Consider the following 21,995-nt stretch of genomic DNA (forward strand, 5'->3'; position numbering starts at 1 on the left):
AATGCAATAGCATAATACTAAAGAAGAAACTCAGCCTGCTCTGTCACACAAGAACACTGGCTAACCAGATCCTTAGCAAGCTTCCTCCAAATACCACAGACAAAGGAACAGAATAAAGCAGCACTTCATCTTTGACACCTGCAGGAAGACTCTAGCACTCATCTGGCATAAATCACTGAGAAAGCAAGCTGGTAGCAGAAGCAAATTAAAATCCATAGAAGAACAGCTAGTAGAGAAGAAAAAGAGGAGAACAAGAACTGCTTGTCACATAGACAGCACCACAATATAACATTTCCAGCAGTGCTAAAAACAGCTTTGAGCAATGGCTTCAAAACAGCCAGCTCTCTAGCCAGTTTTGCGTTCCATGAATCCCTCAGCAAGGTAGTTCTATTACTTTATCAGTAAAAAAGAGCAGAGCTTTTCCTGCGATTGCTTCACATTAAAAAGAAATTCTAACACTGAGCACGTGACAGTGTTGAATCTCATTTTCCCCTCACCACAGAGCTTCTACACTGGAGGACAAAAGCAAGCCCCACAAGTGAAGGGGAACACTGTTCATTTATCAGTCTGCACTACCACATCCCCTGACCTATTTTATTACTAAAAATAGTCCCTCTTAGGTCACTGCTGCAAATTGAATTCTGCTGCTTCATTGCCCACTGCAATCTCATGGAACTGCATGCTGCCTACACACAAAACACTAAGTAGGTTAACTTATTCATTGCCAAGGATGCAGCCAGCCTTCTCACATTAATCAAGAGAAACACTTTACTTTTTTTTTTTAGGCAAAATTATTTATGTTCTCTAACAATGCAGTTTAAGCTCAAATCCAATTATTTAGGTTGCAATTTGAATACAAGCATATAAAAGCATGGCCTCCTATTTGTCCCTATTTACGATGTTTTTCAATATTCTTCTTGCAAAATATGTTTTCAAAGGAATTCAGTGTTAATAACCTTCGTTGCCAAAAGAAACCTTATCAGGAACAACAGCCAAGTCTCCCTCATTAAGCCCCTTTCACTATGACAAGTCTATGAAGGCACGAGACAAGAGGCACTAAGTCAAAATGTTCCAAGTTAAACACAACACCTTCTTTCCAAGGACCAAGACACTGCATTTGTAACTGTCAATCCAAAGCACCTCACGATTATCACACCATGAAGAGAGTTGGCAACTTCTGATCCAACAGACAGAACGCTACTTAAAAGAGGGAGAAAGAAGGTATGAATTTGACAGAACAAGAACTTATGACAGGATCCGGAAGCAGAAGACTGAAGTAGGTATTATTGACCAGTTTCACACTTAACACAGAACAAATACACAGAATATGCTTCGTCCTTGCTACACTACTTGAGCTGGATAGAATAAAATTAACATTAGTGTGTTTCCCTGGGCTATTACCACATCATCATTTCATTACTCCAATAGTTTCCCAACTTTAAACAAACACATCCCAAGAAAAAACAAACAAACAAAAAGATCAAAGATAACTGACTTATTTCATGTCAGCTTTCTGCTTAAACCACTGCAAATTCTGGTGGGACTTACAGATGCAGACAAAGCAGAACCATTCAAATGATTAGTGGCCTCATTAAGCTAACTTCATTCTTTTTTGGTTACCAAACCAAGCTTCTCACTTCCTGCTACACTAAAGCTAACATCCGTCAAATCTGGGCTTTCTTGACAGAATCCAATATCTTCAGGGGACAAAAGTCTCAGTTGTGCCTTAGGTTCAGCTGGTGTCATTTACTGAGATGCCGGAGGCACTGTGGGTCACAGCTGGTGTGTGAAACTCGTGCCCTCCCCAGCTGATAAAGCTGTGCTGACATGCACACGGCCTATCGCTCCACGGAGAACCACGCAGCCTCTTATCAAAGACACAAAGCCTGCTCATAGAATCGAGAGGGCACCAGCTTTGTGAACCAAGGTGCAACTTCCCACTGGTTGAAGAGTCACAGAACATGCACTGCAAAGCAGCCTGTGCCTGCGTCTCCAATAATCCCTGCTCCAGGTTCTCCATCATTTGGCTAGAGCACGACTATGGATAAAAATGATACTGAGTTCTTATTTCTAGCTAGCAGGCTAACATGCAGTTGGTCTGTCAATACGTACTGGTCAAAGACACATTACCCACTTCAGCAGCATCAACTCACAGGACACAGGCAACACACCAGAGACACCCAGCATATGAGAACGAAGTTGTTGTTAAACAAACATGTTTTTTTTCTGTCACCAGAATGCAAGAGAGATGGGTATTGACTTATTTACAGAATCAAGACATGGAGTCCTCATTACTTTTAATGAGAGTAAGCATGTTTCACAGCTTTAGCCTGCAAAAATAAAAAGACTCCTCTCAATGGGATGTTTCAGACCTTTAGTTTCTCTGAGACGCCACAGCACTAGCTGCCCTTTTTTATTATTATTATTTCTTATGAAATCAGAAAAGAGTTAATTTGGAACACTTTTAAGGCAGTCGATCCACTTGAAAGATACATTACTTCATTCTCTTTTTGAAATCTCCCAGTAATACTTCTGTATAGCAACTTTCACTATTAGAAATCCCATTTATAGAAATGAGATATTCCTGAAAGACAGATACTATGAAAGTACTCTGAGTTGTATGAGATCACACAACAGGTCAGATAACTAACATGATCATCAGTTAAGTTAGCAAAACAATTAACATCCTTAACCAAAGACTGATGCTCAATGCAAGTACAATTCAATTATTTGTGCAGTTTTTCCTACAATCGCAGCAAAAAACTGAGATCACTTGTGTAAGGATTTAATTGCCTAATAATGGTATGATAGCAGCTTAGAAGTATCCAAACCTTCTTGACCATAGTTACTTTCACATTTTGCAAATCAAAATTTAACATAAATTTGCAAACCAACTGATTACTTACCAAATCAAAAACAGAAGGGTGGTTGATGAAGCTTTAAGGTGTTCCAAAACATAGCTGAACTGTACTTTATGGACTGTTAAGATAAAACCTGGCCAATTGTCAGGATGCACTAAAATGGATTTAAAAATGCTCTGGAAGCTCATATGCACCAATACTACCGAATTTTGGACAGAAAAAGTAGGAAATACATGATCTATTTTGGGCTAAAAGTCAAAGACAAAATGAAACAGACTTCCCAGAGTATAATTCAGTCCAAACCTCTGCAATTTACCATTGAAATCTTCAGCCAGTTCATCACTTAGGCTGGGTTCTGCCTACTGGGTTCTGTCACTCTCTTCTGCCTGTGGGGAGCTCCAAAATCAAATCTTTTGTGTTACAGCATCTAAGAAAACGTAGGGCTGTTACCAACCGTCTGTTAAGCCCACACCACTCAGAGGTACTAATTAAATGAACTGTCGTATCTTAACTTCTATCACAGTGAATTATAAATTACAGAAATATTGGTACAAAGACAAAGGCAGCACTTGTTGAGACCTGAACAAGCACTCGTGTTAAGTGAAGTGGAGCGTAGGTGCCTCACTCGGTAGGACAGTTTTACACCCACAGCCCCGTTGTGCCTTCCATCCTCAGCCACTTTTGCAAGTGGTGGACACTTAAGCTCACCTGCAGGAGCACCCACGTAAAGCCAAACCCAGGTCACTGCAGCACTGGGGTGTTCAGCAGTTTGATCTTCAATCTGAGTTATGAAACGGGTTTTAAACCAAGAGCCGGGGCTGGAATGAACAAGAATTGTTCTTTGTTGCCAAGAAGTCCCACCACCTTCTTTTCCAGGAAAGAAAAATCCGGGAACTTGAGGACCCCCTGGAACCAGCACTGCTCGGAATATACAGAAGAGTACATGAAGCAGTCAGCTCATATTCACACGTGGTGAAAAAATAATTAGCTGTCATCTCACACTCTGTTTTGAACACCTGCACACGAAGGCTAAGCCTGCAGGATACCTCCTTCTGCTATTAGTGTTTTGCCTCACGCTTGCTCGCTCTCTCCCTGAGAAGCACCACTCCAGCAAAGAGACCCCTTGGAAACCCCCACATTCCCTAACACCTATAAAAACACTTGCAAAGTAGCTGCATGATATCGATGCCAAATCATCAGCTGCAAAACCATCTCATCAGCCTGTACATATTTCCTTAGTCTTCAGCAGCTGCAAAATTAAAAATAGCTGCCATAGGCAAAACGCCACTGAAAATGAGAAGGCTTGTTCACTTATTTCAAGCTGATAATAGTGTCACTGTTGTCATGTTTGGGCTCTGAAAGGAACACTAATGAGGAAATGGACAAAATTATAAAGGCAGAATAAGGAACATTCTAAAATAGGAATGGGAAAATTACCCTCCTTTTAATTTTACATGGAAAATCTGACTAGCCACGACAAAATAATACGCTTACTTGGCTCTTTAGGATGAATTCCTTGTTAACTACAAGTAGAGCAATCATTTAAAGTAGCATTGTCAGCTCTTAAACATTGTTTCTCACCCTAACCAAATGATACTATTTTATCAGGTATCAAAATTATATGCCATCATTGCCTCCTCATGACTTCAGAAAGACACAGTTAATAAGAAATGGAACAGTGTTACTGCAGAATTTTTTCTTCTGCTTTTGGTAAAAGCCTGGCAAACCCTGACATTTACACAAGACACAGTTCACAGAAAAGGATCCTTCTCCAAGAACGAGAAATCATGTTTTATCTGGTTTAACAGCAGTATTACCTCTGTTCCATATCCATTTCTTCTGCTACATTGCCTATAAAACTACCAAAATGTAATTCTCATTCTGTGAGCCAAACACAGAGGGGCGCGCACAAAGACTGCTGTGGAATCCACTCACTTCATTCACAAAACAGCAGTAGTTGTTATGTAGCTAAATGTTGCAAGGCAACTATTTGCGAAGGAGAAGGGCTGTTGTTATCAGGTGAAGCCCTGGGCATTAGTCACATATTCAGATTTTCTCTATTAGTAATTAGCCATGGAGTGAAACCTTGGGTAACCCAAGGTTAACAACTGTCTCTTGGGGCTGCAAGCCAGGTTTCTTAAACCCCTGGCATGGCAGAAGGTTTGAAATTTCCAAATCACTTCTGAGCTACAGCTTCCCACCACTGTACCGAAGGGAGCAGATACCTCTGGAAGGGCCAGGTTCGCCGAAAGGCTACCTGACATCCAGGAGTAGGGAAACAGCCCACTTCCAGTTATCTGCATCCAAGCATGAAAGGCATCTCTGAAGGCCTTTAGATAACCATGCTCCTAAAAAGTACAGATCTGAATGCTGCTAAGCCAGCAGAGAAGCATTAGATGCGGTTTAGGTACACCTACGTGCTCATGGGTATGTTTACCTATCCTTATGAGACATTATATTTTAGCAGAAGGCTTGAACAGTCATCCAGACATGGCTAAGGAGGGGGCACTAACAACATGCCCCCTCCAGCTGGATCCCTGGCAGGGCTGCACTAACCCCCGGAGCCACATCCTCCACACAGGTGCTAACCCAGTGCAAGGTCTGTGCTCAGCCTGAGCTGAAACCACTCATACAAACCACAAGTATGAACTCATGGTGACATAAATGCAGGCCATCACCAGGATTACCTGGGACTACCTTGCTTTTTGGACACTGCCACGCCCCAGCATAATGCACGAACTGGCATTTAGACCAGAGCAGAACGGAGATGGTTAACTAAAAACTCACCACTGAAGCTCATTTTCACAGGCACTTCTGAGAGGACATCCTGACCACTACAACACATTTTACCTTTTGAGTTTCCTCACTGTACTTAAAGATTATAAGATTATATTTTAAATCGCAGAAATAATTCTAGAACAGGTCTGAAATAAGCAGGTTCACTCACTGAGATCCACGTGCTGTGTATTCAGACCTGAAGGAGAATCGTGATTTAAGATGACAAGTCCTTTAAAGTTCTAGCATTTTGGTCTAGTTTGTGTCACTTCTATCTTAGCTTGCCTCATTTGGGTATAACTGCCACAGACGCAAGAAGCTACACAAGGTTGATTTTTAAGAGCTCTATGGAGAATAACCAAGAATTGCATACACTGTTTAAGTCCTCATGACAATATTCCTCATTCTCAGGTTTAAAATGCATGCTGGAAGCCTCACTATATCACTTATTTGCCTTGAACCTGGCAAAGGTTAACAAAGTATCTGCTTCGCGGAAATGATACCTTCCACCTCTCTACCCAGAAGAAAGTTTTGTATTTTCAACTACCACATTCACACAAAGCTTTTAGGTATTTCAGGCACCGCATGGGTCTGTCTTTCTGATGCCTATTTCAACCTCATGCAAGAAAGACAGAAGGCAGTGCAAATTTGGCAGAATAACTCTCGAAGGAGAAACTCCTTGCTGGTTTATCAGGAAAAGGGAGCACCTTTTGTGCTTTTTACGAATCTATTTCCCCGTTCTCCTTTGTTGCTGCAGTTCCGAACTAACCCACCGATGAGGATGGAGGATTTGTGCATGCTGGAAGCTGAAGCCTTTTACTTATTTACAGACCACTGCTCCTTTTGTGCAATGCAGCTTGCAGTACCCTGAAGAAACATCCGCTAGTCTGAATGATTACAGGCTCCATCCTTACTCTGAGCGATTGCAGCCTCCATCCTCTTTCTGTTAGGCCTGGCAGGACAGCCAGGCATTCCAGTTTGATTACCACAAAGAACAGCAGCACCAATGCATGACAGCAAAGCTAAGACTACCCTTAAGATGACCTTGTTTTTATCAAAACAATGTGACTAAATATTCTGGGTAAATTGCTGGTCTAAGCCTGGAAGAGAAAATCACCAATGATCCTGAGCAGCAAGTGACGCCCAGCTCTAAGAAGGAATCCAAGCAATGCTGAATTTAAAACTAAAGCACAAGGAGAAAACACAAGGAAGGACACCAAGGGGAAGACAGCAAATTCACAAAGGTCAAACCAGGTTACGTTTTAAAAGGAGCGCCTCATTACTATTACCCTCACAAAAAATATTAGAGAAATTGTTATGTATCATCCACACCAAAAGCCCAGCCATACCTTACTTTTGTTGAGCCAACAAAATAGGCCATCTTACGCCCTCTGCTCAAGGCGATCAGCTCGTACTGATGAGGACCTCACAGTTTTAGCTCCCTCAGACCCACCACCAGCACCCTCAGCCGTCGAACCTGAAGGCTCAGCATCTCTAGCAGACAAACTGCTGTTGATTTCTGCTGCCCTTGCCCCAGAACTATTAAAAACACTGGCATTTTTACACAGGCAGATAGCGGTAGGACAAGCAGGAATGGTTTTAAACTAAAAGAGATTTAGATTAGATGTTAAGAGCAAAATCTTCACTCAGAGGGCAGTGAGGCATTGGAACAGGTTGCCCAGAGAAGCTGTGGAACACCTCCAGGGATGGGGCATCAAGTCCAGGTTGGATGGGGTTTCTTTTGCAGCCTGATGTAGAGGGTGGCATCTAGTGGGCTGGAACTAGATGGCCTTTGAGGTTTCTTTCCAACTGAAGCCATTCTATGATTCTACGAAGAACAGTCCTGAAATGGTCTAATCCTTAACACTTATGAGAAGGTTGCCAGTTGCAGACATGCTTCCTAGGATTAGGATCAAAGTCAGCACCTTCCTTCCCACTCAAGGCAATTGCCAGGTTTGAGCTCCAGCCCCAGAGACTTGAATGCACAAAGTCTCTATAATAATTACAACTTCATCATTCGTAGGCTTTAACTGCTCACAGTGAATTTGCAAGCCAGCATCAGGCAGAAGAAAAAGATCATTACAAAGGGAAACAATCCTCCAAATTGTGCTGGGTCTGGCTGGGATGCTAACTTTCCCTGCAGCAGCCCATACAGTGCTGTGCTCTGCACTCGTAGCTAGAACAGCAGTGGTATCACACCAGCATCGTGTCTGCTGCTGAGCAGTGCTGGCACAGCACCGGGACCCTCTCTAACCCTCCCAGAGTCAGCAGGCTGGCGGTGGGCAAAAAGTGAGAAAGAAACATCACCAGGGCAGCTGACCCAAACCAACCAAAGGGATACTCCATACCACGTGGTGTCACACTCAGCAATAAAAGGTGGAAAAAGGAAGAAGAGGGGAGGGGTGGGCTCTCGTTGCAAAAGTGTCTGTCCTCCCGAACACTGGCTACATGCATTGAGGCCCTGCTTCAAGGACGTGGTCAAGCATCGCTCCTTTGTGCGAAGTAAAGAGGAATTTCTTTCCTCTGCACTTCCACACAGCCTTTACTTATTTTTGTTTTGTTTCCCTTTTCCCCTTTCCCTTTTTTCCCTTTAGTTAAATTGTTCAATTAATAATAATCTTTCCTTAATAATTATTTTCCCTTTAACTAAATTATCCTTATCTCAACCTGTGAGTTGTTCTTCCCTTTACTTCTTCCCCTCCTCTTCTGAGGAGGGGGAGTGAGAGAGCGGTTGTGGTGGAGTTCAGCTGCCTAGCAAAGTAAAACCACGACACAAATTAAAAAGCAAAAGCTTTTTAAAGCACAAGAAAGTTCACAATGCACATAAATACAGGTCCTCTGAAGCAGGGTACTTCAAAATAAGGTACATCACATATAGCAAAATAGTTATAGAGCATCCATTTCAACTGTGATACTCCAGCGGTAGATATCCTTGTTAGCTAGAGGGGAAAAAAGAGCTGTCATTTCATTTCTGGCATTTAATTTGCTTGCTGGGGAATCCCTTTGCTTAACTGGCATTTTCCTTGCTGTCGTGGAGCACCAACCATGGCAACCAAAGGCCACTTGGCTTTGCTGAGCGATTTCACCTGTCTGCTTCCTTTCCTCTTTTTCTTCTGCCTTTTTCAAGTGCGCGTCCTCCACTGGAGGGACTACATCTTGTTACGTTAGCCTTAACCTTTTGCTAGGCATTGAGAGCACAACTACAGTAAGCTGTGATTATACCAATTTGTTTTGATTTCAGCGAATGGTCTCATCCAAAACCTGCTCTTTTTAAAAGTCTTCCCTCATTTTTCGTTGGCACTTTGCTTTGACAGAATGGAGTTTCCTTTCCTTAGAGTGAGAAGGTGGCAGATGGGAGAAGGAGGAGGACCCAAGCAGACAGAGAAGTACTGCACAAGACTCACGCTGAACTTGTCAACAGAACAAGATTTCTTTACTACAGTGCTTCAAAAAAAAAAGTTAAGTGGCTGCTTCTTTATTCAACAAATGTACAAGGGTTATACAGCAGCATTTAGGCTTTTTTATTTTAGGGTATCCACAATTTAGCTAGGAAGAATCTTGCTTTGCAGTCAACTTGATCAACAGTGTACTGTGGAGACTGAAGGAATCTGAGTGACAGCAAAGCATCATACCACTCCTGCTGTATTAACGGCAGGCACCACAAGACTTGGATGTAAACAGAACAAATTTGGATTTGTGCACCCTTTTATTAGCAGGTGGTAAAATGAGTATCAGGGCCAAAAAAGCTTAAAAGTACGGTGAGTGGCCACAGAACAGCAAGGATATCAAGTGCTGACTTCTTTAACATTTTTTTTCCTCTTTTGGTCCTACAGAACAGGTTTACATGAACTTAAGATTACAGCTAGCCAGATGCACCCAAAAAACTATCATAAACTGACAACCCTGCTTACATCTCCATTCTGGCACAGGGAGACAGGGAGCCTTGCAGCTGCCCTCATCCTGCCTGCTGTTTTTCCAGGAGATGAAGGGGAGAACCACGCTGCTGGGATTAATGGAAGACTCCAGTTTAAACGAGCACACCTAAAGACTGCCTCTGCTATGAATTCTTTCATTACTCAGCAAAAAACCCCGTAACAGGAGACTAAAGTCACGTTCAGTGAACACAAATGAGACACTGAGAGGCTGTCTACCAGCTCATGGTAGGACACAGCAACTCCTGAGACTTTTTTCCTCCTCCTATACCAAAGTAACATAAATAATTACTTTTCTTGTCTAAATGCAAAAATCTATTTCTAGGAAAAGGCCAGAATTACCCATGCACTGGGTCTGCATCATAAAGAAGCAGGGAGTGCTGTAAATTCGTCATACCTGCTCAAAGTAAAGCACTTGTTAGCGTGACGAATCCCATCTGGTGAGCTCAGTTACAGAACTCTCCTTGAAGTAAAGGTCATAGATTTGATCCACTGTATTACATCAGCAGGAAACAGTAACAAATAATGAATTACTCTCATCAAAACTAGGGAATAATTTCACAGAAGTTGCAAATAAGCAGCTACTGAATCAATATCACGCAAAAAAATACATGTGTTGGCAAAGGTAACAGCAACCAAGGTTCTGTTAATACAACAAATTCAGCAGGCTGCATTACAAAACAGTCCTATCCCCTTGAGTGTATTACATACATCTTTTACCATCGACACATCACACAGCAGGTGTCCCATGTGTTCATTTAGAAGTACAATGTGTTGGAAGGCTTTAAGAGATACACCTTTCGTCTCCTTCAATTTAAAAAAGAACACCTTGAAATGTTCAGAACTGAAAAAAAACAGTACAAGAGAAAGCAGGCAGGAGGAAATAGCTCAGGGAAAAAAAATAAGAAGCTTAAGCCAAAGCAAATGTACCTTTCAAGCCAAGTGAGCTCCCTACTCAGAATTAAAATATTATATGGATTTGTGTTGCTTGTCATCCTGCCCATTCTCTGAGATGTCTCAACTCAGCAAGACAGCAGCTGGTGTCACTGAAAATCAAAGGCATAGAGAAAACAACCTCCAGTTTAATATCTTCTACATCTACAGCAAAGCATCTGCTTACTTGTTCAATCTCTTGGCAACTCAGATTTATCACCAAGGTCATGACAGGTTAAACATTTTACAAATTAACAGCAAAATGCTTAAAGAAGGGAAAGAAGAGATGATTAATGATGTGTCTTAACAGAAGAATTTCCCCATGTTTTATTAAGTTAGTGTTCGGAGCATCATTCACAAGGAAAAAAAGAATAAGCTCATCAGGTTCAAAATTTGTGTGACAGAAATTCTTTCCTACTGAGAAAAACAAATCTAGCCACGTATGTCCTTCACTCATCAGAAAAGCATTGTGTCTTGCATTACAGACCATCTCATTGGCAGTGGTACACCGGATAGAGAACAGCCTGATTCTTTTGTACAAGGTGAATAAGAGGAGACTTGAGAACAGCTTATGGATTTTTAAGTCACTAGCACTGCAGGTCACGTAATATCAAAACTCTGAGGACCTGCTATATTTTGCAAAGTTCCCCAGAGGAGCCCAGGTCTGGGAAGTCCAAAGGAAGGGCCACAGAGAAAATCAGAGGTCACACTGGCAGCTGGTATAAGTGTTAAAAATTTCACTATGGTACATCATCATGCAAGCCAGCTGAAAATATTTAAAAAAAATCAGTGTACAAAAGACCAGATAATGTTGCCAGGTGCCCTGGGTACAACCTTACATGCACAAAGCAGCCTGAGCAAAGAACAAACAGCAAGCATGCTACCCATCTGTAAAAGCAGGGTTGCACATCTGATTTTGTGTCCTTTATCAGTTAATGTGGCAGTTTCACCTCTTACACCTATTGCTTCAGGCTACTCTTTCCCATCATAATCACTTCATAACAATCTGGTAATTTGTTCCAATACAAGGCCACACAGTAGGGATAGAGTAAGATGCTAGATCTGCACAAAGAGGAAAGAGAAGAGAGCGAGGCATATTAACGTGAATTCTTGGCATCATGCGCAGGCCGTCCTAGAAAACATTTAATTTAGCAAATCAGTGCTATAATAGATACAAGCAATGTTTAAGCCAGAATCAATATATCACATATTATCTTTTCAAGTTAATTATTCCATTAGATTTGTAGTGGGGAGGAATATTTAGGCCAGAACACTTACTAAGCTAAGGAAACTGTCACTATCTGTACTGGAAATCTGTCAAAGAGGACTCAGCATACTATTCTTAAAATCACTATGGTTTGGGAATTTGGAGTTCTTTTTTGGTTGGTTGGTGGTTTTTTTTTGTTTTGGTGTTTTTTTTGTTTTGTTTTGTTTTTTGAGAACACTGACAGGTCATCTGCTACCATCTTTAGCAAGTTTAGATCACATCAAATACATACGTAATACAGACATTTTGCTCCTCAAAGATTGATGGGTGCCAAGAGCTTCCTAAGTAGCAGTAGTCTCTCACTCCGCTCAGCTTCCTGCTAACTACTGTTCTGTTTGAAATTGTGCCATAAACAACACACTTGACCTGATTTCCTTTTGATTTACTTGATTAGCGTGAATATATCAACCCTTCTCTCTGCTACACATGAAATGTTGAATGTGTCGTGTTAAAATGTCTCTTAAAGCCCCATTCAGTACAGCTATCGATCCTTCTCACTCTCTCACTGTTCAAATAAACCCAACAATCTAAAAATAAAATAAGGAGAACACATTTCTCCGAAGTAATAAAAGTCCTGTTTCAGCCTCATTGCTCCTCTGAGATTCTTCAAAAAGCGCTGGAAAAAGCGCAATAGTGAAATGAGTTTCAAAAGCATTTTTAGTTTTAATTATTTGGTTACCTCCTTTCCAAAAAGAAGCATTTGAGTGAAACAAGTTCAAAAACGAAAGTCAAGTAAAGGGTAATTTTTACAAATAGGCCAACTTTTCATCTCCGCTTTGACTTTTGTCCTAATCATTTTTGAGATACTCACCTCTCTAAAGCCAATCGGTTTTAATAAAAATGCTATATTTTTACCCTGAAAGCTTGCTCCAGGCTTGCAAGCTTGCATAGTGGTTTCTTTGTAAAAAAAGAAGTGCATTACTAGTAAAATAATCATGCTTGCCAGCTAATGACTCTGGATGTTCTCCACTACAGTTGCCAGTACCCTCAAGTTCAAAGTCCTAACACCACAATGCAGGGAAAGAGAAAGGATCTGCCCTTGTCGTGGAAAGCTAGAGGAACAGTTCCCCATCCACCTTGTTTACAAGAGCTTCGAGAAGCCTGCTTTCACACACACATTTAATCCTGTGGAATTACAGCCAGCTTTGTAAGTCATGTGAGGGAAATGTGTATTGTTCCAGAAGCATCCCTGTTGCATATCACCAACCTTACAGTATCTCATACGTATCCTTACAGCATCATCTCTCAGACAGACCTAGGTCACACACATTTACTTGTGCACTGGCAGAATATATGCTTAGCGCTCCGTAAAGGAGCTGGCCAGTGAGTACACACAAACTCAGGATACTCGCTCCTGGACAGGCACAAATCCCACAGCATAGCGAGGATGCTCCTCACTCCACCTTTTTAAACATAAACCTCTCTCTTCTGACAACCCTTGACTTAAGGTACAAAATCCCCACTCAGTAACACACTTACAAGTTTAAGAGCTGAGGTTGTTGCGTTTACAGAATCCAGAATTATCAGCACAGTTTTCCTCCGCGTCGCTCAGCTGTACGGTACCGAAGCCTTTGTTTGTGGCACTTTCAAGTGCCTTCAGCCGCTTTGCTGGCCTTGTGCTTTTACTTCAGTGAGCATCTCTCCTACGTGCTCTATATAACTCCCCGAAGCTAGATATTTGTCCTTCCTTTTATTTCATTTTATAACTAACAAACTCTAAAATCTTCCTTTGGTGAGCAAGGGTGACTATTTTTGTTACTCCTGTTTGCATCCTTGACAATCAAGATAAATATGCCTTGGATGTATTGGATATATTTTTCTTCTACTTTAAAGTAATTGCTCCACTTAAAGCCTGTGAGTAAACAAATATAATAAATTCTAATTTGCTTTCTAAAGACTTAGTATCCATCCACTGAACCCTCTGACTGAGGAAGGATCACATGCATCTGTACTGTGGCTCCTACTCTCAAGAGCCTTCTGATACTCCATCATTTTCTAAAACCACGTGGGACAACCTTTCCTGTTCACCCATACCTGTAAGAAACATCTCCTTTCCTCTCATTCTGCTTCAGTGAAATTCTTGCCTAGCATTTGCTGGTTGTTTCCAAGCTTCTCATGATACTCATCTCCTCTACCTGCTACTCACATTTCCAGCTTGATGGTTTTAGCTGTCACCAGAGGTTAACATTGCATTTTTACCTCTTGCCCATCTTTTGCAGGGCTCTTGATGCAGCAGAATTATTCCTGTGGATGTGACATGGTGTCTCACAGAAGACATTATGACAGGGCACAAGAGCTCAGCTCTTGAAACACTGTGAGCTAGCACCATGTGATATGTGAATATGTGAAGGTCAATTAAAAAATTTTACAGCCACCGTGAGCTTTTACACAGAAAAATATAATGGCTTTTTCTTTTCTGATCTTAAGCAGGAAACCATTCTGTAAACAATATGACAAGCACTGCATTAATACCTGTTTATATGCTAAATGATATAAATTAAGATAGAGACACACACACCAAGATTAATGATATTTTAAAACTGCCTCTCTGAGGGAAAGGAAAGTGGCTGCAACTATTATTAGTTTTACTGCAGGATTTAAAAAAATAAATCAGGTCCCATTATGCTAGGCAGTGCTAAAATACACTAAGAGGCGGTTTTATTCCAAAGATTCCACAATGGAAATTGACAAGCCAGACAGAGAAAAGAGGAAGGTGAACAAAGCGCTCTGCAGAGTCAAATTGCCCCAGATCAAGCAGCAATCCAGTGACAAAGCCTGGAACAGAGAGCAGCTCTAAAACCTGCACTTTGGTCAGTGGAAGATGCAGCACAGGCAGATCTCCTCCTAAACTCTAGCGTTTCTTTCCAGAGGGTCAGGATGTACCCATTTTTATCTTATGGATCTAATTAACTTTTTGGAGCAAAACATCCTCCCTTGCCTACGATCAGCAGCTGCATCCACTGACTTTCGACAATTCAGTTGATACAAGGCTTTAAGCCCCATCAGAGGGCTTTTCCAAGCGCTCAAGTTAGTACCTCCACATTTCTCTCCTCATCACCCATGTCCACAAATTCATGAAATAGCTGGCAGCTTGGCTATCCAGCAACCCTTGGAAAAGAAGATCAGACAGATCAAAGGATCAGATTTGATGAGTGTAACTTGCTGAAAGTAATAAGAAATCAGATATTTCAAATTCATTTTCAGCTTCTATCCTACCAGAAAATAATTACTTTGCCTGGACCATGAAATATGCTATGGAAAAGTAACACGAAGTGAGAAGACATTTGAACAGCACTGTTAGGGCTCATTGAATCTAAACATAACAGCAAAACTGTGGTGGCAGATCAGCCTCTAGGTAGGCAGAAAGCACTTGCACAGACAGGTGCTCAGGTAATCGCATGAGCAAGACTGCTTTGTACAAGGGAAAGAAGCAAAGCAGTTTATATTTTGAAGAGCTACTTTAACAGTCAAAGCCACATTAACAGCTAAATGACATCTCTCTGCCAGGGAACAAATTTTGAAGTCTGACATATAACCCCCATGAAAATGACAGCAGCGATGGTTACTCGAAGTCCTGCCAGGTGCCCTTTAATAAGCAGAGAATGCGATTAGTGCTGCAATGCAAAGAGACAGCATGCTGCAACATGACTCCATGCTGCTCTGCCAGGAAACCTTCACAATAGAGACCCTGGCTGCACTGGGATTTTTCATGCATAATAAATAAAGTAATAGAGGAGCAGACTAAGGCTCCTTGCTGAACACCAGTGCCCTCCACTGCTGAACGCCGAATGATTCCGCCGAACGCTGCAGTAATACGAAAAGCAAGAGAGAATTTATGATTTTCTCTTTATGACAGCCTGCTGAGTCCCCCTGGGACCAAATGTCAGACACATGACTACATCTGCCGCTTCGGAGGGCTGCTGTGAACATCTAAATAATACTGTCAGCACAGCAGAGAGATCTGTCCGTCAGCCTCCACCGTCTCCTCTCCCAATTGGTGCTCACTCTGCCATAGAAATATGCCTTTCAGTCTGTCACGGTACTTCCTCCACTGATGCTCTTCACAATAATTTAGTTGGAATCATGGAACTTAACTGGAAGAACATGACCTTGTTCATACAGACACAGGGGCTCCAGCGGAAGAAGCTTTTGGCTTCCCTACCACAAAGTATGGAACCAAAGTGTCCGGGATGCCATCAACACCACGACCACTTTAGGATGTGCATCACCAACTCCCTGCATTAGGGTTCATCATTTTGATCACATTTGTTTCCCTCCCCATAACTGCTGCGTTCTTCCAGCATAACAACGTAAGAAGCAAATTTTAGCAGATGATGCAGTAACTTTTTGTAGTGTCCCTATAAAGATACTGCACACTTTATTCCAGGGAATTTGAAGCACTACTTGCCATTTCAATGGAGGTACGTTTTTTCCTGATTTCCTTGCAAAGACTGTTCTTCCATTAAATTCCATATTACTGTTTACTCCACAATGGGATACTTGCAGCGTCAGAGGGACACAAACGCCCATGTCACTGTATGTCCAGCACTCCTTGCACATGAGCCACAGATAAGACAGAATCTTGACACAGATCACACACATCGTCTAAAATACAGCAGTTTGTCAAAGAACACAACATAACCCTGAGCAGAAAACAGAATTTACCATGCTGTGAAAAAGCAGGGAAAAGTCACGTGCAGCATTTCAGGGGGCCACATTTCCAAACACTTTTACTTTCCAAACCTCACTAGAAAAAGCTTACCAGAAAGGTCTGTGTTTTTTTCTTCTACTTCCACAAAAATAGGTAAAACGTCCAAGTTACCCACTATGTTAGCAGAAAAATCACTGATTACACTTGGTATCAGGCACTGCACTACTGGAGGCATGCACAGACCCTGTAAGAAATAGCTGTTTACAAACATACCATCAAGGGGACCCAAATTCCAAATTACCTTTTGACAGCTTTAAAAAAAAAAGTGGGCTTCAACTAAAGCTTATAAACTTGTAAAGTTTTATTTTTAAAAAAAGCATTACTCCCTACACATCTTCCAGTATCTTTCTTTTAAAAGACTTTTATGTTATACAGGTGAGAAAATAACTCAAACAAAGACCAAGAAGCAGTATTATAATTTACAAGGTTTGGGGGAGCTAGACTATAGGAGCATCATCCTTGTAATTAGTTCATTTTTTTTTACTATACTTCAAGGAGGCTTGAATAAAGTTTGTGCTTAATTTTTATTAAAATAAGATGTCTGCATTTGGGGGAGCTCTTGGAGAAATCCTGTCCTGTGCCCGTTATAACAGCTCTACGTTTGTATAGCTACCATTGCTTGATTAGTTAACTTGTAGCATTGCATGAGCCACATGCATCATGATAAGTGTTCTTTAAAAGAGAAGTTGTTCTCTTCAATTTCTCAAAAAAATAATCTAAACATAGTGGGGGGCAGGTAGGATGATAAGAGTCTTCTCCACAAATACAATTTTTAACCACATACTTTTCAGGGTAAGAATCAAACCTCCTTACTTTTTCATTGTTGAAAACACTTTCAAACCCGAAAAAGCTTAACTTTGTTGCTGTGATTTAGTTTCATTGAGTATTTCAATCATTTAAAGATTGTCTTAATACCTCGAAGTTCAGTGCTGCACAGTGCAGCTGTCACACTCGGGTTGAAAAGCCAGCTTTTGTTGTGCTAAGTACAAGCACAGTTTTCAGTGTCGGATGATGGTTTTCTGATGTGAGATGTTATCCAACATTAATTAAATAGCTATTCTTTTTTTCTACCAAAAATAGGGTGGTTCTCATGATGATTCATGATGATTAATCCTTGACTGAGGTGAGAAGTCTAAGATTTTGTTCTATTAGCTGGGGATTTTCCGTTTCAAGTAAATGGTCACATGAAAATGAAAAAAAAATGCAAAACTTACAAATGTTAGAATCAGTACCGCAAGACAATCCCAAACTAAAACAAAAACGTAAGTAGTTTCGGGGAAAGTTAGAAGTGAGTACATGAGACAATGTAAATGTCTTAAGTACTACTTTGAATTCATTACGTTTAGAAATATCGGAGACGTGTTTGGAGACTTTGCACACCTTTTCCCTTTCTACAAGATCAACCTCATGATCAAATGAGAACTGAATTTCTTCCAGTTTACCCATGAGAAAGGATTCGGTGCCATCACAATGACAACAGCCAAATTTTGCACTTTCAGTAGAAAAAGGCAAGAAAAGAAAAATCAAACAACCAAGTGGATACAGACTATATAAAGTAACAAAAAAAATAATCAACTGCTAGCTAGTCCTACAAATCAGTTCATATCATCAGCAAGACGACTGGAACGCTTCAGCATTTGTGAAATGAATCGTAAACCTAGCTGCTGTCTTAAAAATGTTTCTATTTAAAAGCTGAGGCACAGACATTTGTATATGCAACCAGAAACAGCAACTTGAATATTCTAATCTTAGAGGCTTGCTTTTCAGCTCACCTTTTACATTGAACTCAAGTTATTTCAGTCTAAAAGTCACTCAAGCATTTACCAATTAAGAAACTGATTATATAGTTGTCCTAAATAAACGCTGCTTGAATGATAAGTTACTGGAAAATTGTACAATCAAATAGGCATATTTACTGAAAGCTGTGTGATATCTTTAAGGAGTACAACAGCTGACAGCTTTGAACTAAGAGTGACAAGCAATGGAGAAATACTACCATAAACTGTTCTAAAAAGTTAACCTTTTAAAAGCACATACAAAAATTCAATTCAGGAATAAAATGTATCATAGTTCTTTAGTTCAAAATATATATATATATTAGTAACATCACATCGCTGTTGTACTTAAAAATGACTAACTTCTAGGACTGCCAATTTTCCCATTGAATTCAATGAGTGGCACACAGCTTAAACAGGCATATGATGTTCTTCGCATGTTCCGAGTTTCTAGTTTACTCTAACTTCTAGAATTTCTCTCCCCTACCCATTTTTTCTCCAGAGATTTCTGCCTAAAAGGCAGAAAGCTTAAAAGGACGTTAGGAGAGAGAAGGTTGTTCATGCTCTGTGCTTGGCTTTCATGCAGACTGGAGGAATCTGCTAGCAGTACACTTTTACTTCATCAATTCAGCAAGAAACACAATGTAATTCTTCAGATTGCTCTTCAGTTGACATTCAGAAGCACCAGCCTGACAATTAATAGATGCATGTGACACTGAACAAAGTAGAGAGAAAGTAAAGGAAAAATTTTTTCCTAAAGCCAATCATATGAATTAAGTTGAACTTCAACGAGTTCATTATAGGGTTTAATTTTAGAAACATAATTAGAAAATCGTATACCACATATACAGAAAACCATCTCTGTGACCACTTAATGGAGCTGGTAAGACACCATCCTAAAATAAATATCTTAACAGTAGGACATGAAATGTTAAGTTGCCTACCAAATAGCTGGCTTCTGCAGACCTGTCACACTGCACTCAAGAAAATCAAGAATATTCTTCATTTAACATCTCAATGCATCAGTCACAGTAATCGGCAATGTCTACATGGACGGACTGCTGGACTGAAACTGCGAGGATGCTGGTCTCACTTCCAGCTCTGATTAGCATAGCATTCCTTTGTCTCTGTCACCCTGTTAGCTGGGATAATTATGCTGACCTTTACAAAACACCTGAAAACTCTACAGTTAAAAACTTCCTTAACATGTAAATATAGATGATAAGAATCATGTAACGAGCTTCACTCATCAACTCATCACATGGAATCTGATTCTTACTTCAATTAGTAAACAAAATTCAGTTCTTCCAGCAACATCAGCTTCCTAAAACTTCCATCATTATTACAACAGCAGCGCTATACTAAGATGTACTGAAGAACCTAACTACCATTTTGAAGGTTTTCCAAACTTAGAACAACATCAAAACAACAACAATGTTGTTTTGAATATGTTTTCACTGAAAATTTCCCTGTTAAACATAGATACTTTTGACCAGCTTCAAGCTCAGACGTTTTCCCAAATCTACAGCTTGAATTGTTGCAATGGCTCTGTTCTAAAAACAGGCTGCAGCAGTTTGCAAATATATTTTGCTGTGATACCCATCAACCTTTCTCTCTCTCCTTACAATGTGGCTGGTCAACAAGGGCGTTATTTTCACCATCACCAGTCAGGCCACAGATTTCTCCTCGTTTCTCCACACCTGTACATTGCTTTCTCCCTTTCTCTGCACGATGCCCTTAATCACTTGATATGTTTTGATGTGCACGTTCTTCTTTCATATTGTGCTACTTGAAAGTGAAAAAAAGAGACAGGATTTGATACAAAATTAAGCTACTTACCAACTACTGCCAGATTATGCTCTGAGCCACATGCAATCTGAAAAAGAATTATGAATGCATCAGAAAAAATTTCCTTACCAGTACCAAGACAACCACAATTACGACAGGAAATTAAAAATTAACCTGAAACAAACAGCCACAGTTTGTAGGATGTAAAAATCAAGGCTAAAGTACTCTTAAAGGATATTCTATTAAAAGGCTCCCTTAAGGGCTAAAGGGCTTAGGGACAGGGTAGTATGTTTGCTTCGTTAATAAACAGGCATTTCACTTTCAAGACCCAGTCACCGACATTTCAAACCTTGAGAGCAAAGCTGGCCACAATACTGCAAAAACATCACCCTTGACAACATCCGCTGGAATCAACAAGACTATTCACGGGCACAGAAGAAACACAGATGAAGCCTCGGCAATGAGAGGCACACAGAGACAACTGGGAATGAGAAAGGCAACGAGCGTCTCCATTTCTGTCATCTGCAATGTTTTTCCACAAGATCCCTGTAGAACTGCACAAAGTATACGGGCTCACTGACGTAAACCTGAAGCGATCCTATCCCTATGGCCACCTATCTGGAAGGGAGAAATAGATAGAACTGAACTCTTCTACTAGTAGCGGGTTGTTTTAATTGGTAAATGCTGAAGAGAAAAAGAAACCAATGCGAACATTTTATCCCAATCTCATTAGTGATGGAAATCTGTTATGAATGTCTTTTCAAAGCAAACTCAGCGTTCAATGCATTTTTCTTTCTTCTTTGCAGCTGCTGTGAACGTGTCAGATGTTTAAGCTGCTCTAGCATACATCCCGCAGTATCACTCACTGAGCTTTCCCTCAAATTCATCACAAATGATGGTAACACAAACACCTAGAGCAACCACTGCCCTGCTGCAAGGGCTTGTCTCTCCCATTGAGTTCTTTTGCAATGCCACTGCTGACATAAATGTCTGACATAACACGGACATCACCTTATACAAGGTTACTCTGCTGCACACCCTCGAGCTTAAAAAAAAAAAGGCAAGCCTCTCAAAAGCCTGCATCCAGTTCATTGTCTTGCATCTAGCTGCCAATCACAAACACTACTGAGCTGGAACCACGTTCTATTTCTTGAAAGTAGATTTGCAGTTTTAAAATATAAAATAGAAAAATATACCAAGTTATAAAATACAAAATAGAAGTACTTGCCATCTAAATTATATATGGTTTTGCACATGCATAACTGTTCAGCTTCTATTGCCAAAGAAACTACTGTGATCACCTGAACGTCTGCATAACAGAAAACCAGAGGTGATCCAAACAGTCCTTGTGCTCAGCTCCTCATGCTTGGACGTTGGCTGGAAAAGAGCGAGCCAAGACCGACAGACAGACCAGCCTGAGCAATCGTGCTGCCCAGAAGCACTGCGATCGCTACTACACGCTATGTACCTGCACCGCAACTGGGACAGGGAAACATTTGGACAGTGCCATCTTCATATGGCAATGGCAAGGAAGATAAAGTCTCTCTTTAGGTTTGGAGGTGCTTAGCCAAGAAATGAAATAATTTGGGAAGAGGGAGCAAGAAAATGCAATGCCAGTCACAGCACACTTTCAGAAAAATCAAGACAAAGCAGCAGAAAAGCAATGCTTCTGCAAGAGCGCTAGCAGGGCAGCATCAAGCCTTCTGTCCCGCAACATCACAGGCAGGAAAGCTTTAAGCCCTGACTGTTAAAGCACATAAATCATCGCCGGCTTCCACAGCCCCACCGTGCAGCAGCAGGGCTGGTTCCAGTGCCCGGTCTCTGGCAAACGCTCCCCACCGATGCCTCTGCGGTGTGAAGGCCGATGCCATGGCAACAAGATCCACACGCGGAAACGCACGTGAGGGCTTTCTAGCAACCGGCAAGCTCTGCGCCTTCGCCGAGTGCTGAGAA

The 21,995-nt window shown here is 41.0% G+C and overlaps 1 protein-coding gene across 1 annotated transcript in view; it reads right to left on the bottom strand.

Annotated features, from left to right (window-relative positions):
* Nucleotides 1-21,995, bottom strand: part of LOC106033849 (secretion-regulating guanine nucleotide exchange factor) — a 160,785-nt gene that overhangs the window by 41,627 nt on the left and 97,163 nt on the right. Inside the window, exon 15 of the mRNA XM_066998079.1 lies at nucleotides 20,094-20,130. Within this exon, the coding sequence (XP_066854180.1) occupies nucleotides 20,094-20,130 (37 nt within the window). The remainder of the gene's footprint in view (nucleotides 1-20,093; nucleotides 20,131-21,995) is intronic.

Source organism: Anser cygnoides, chromosome 5 (genome assembly GCF_040182565.1).
Source record: "Anser cygnoides isolate HZ-2024a breed goose chromosome 5, Taihu_goose_T2T_genome, whole genome shotgun sequence".
NCBI classification, from domain to species: domain Eukaryota; kingdom Metazoa; phylum Chordata; class Aves; order Anseriformes; family Anatidae; genus Anser; species Anser cygnoides.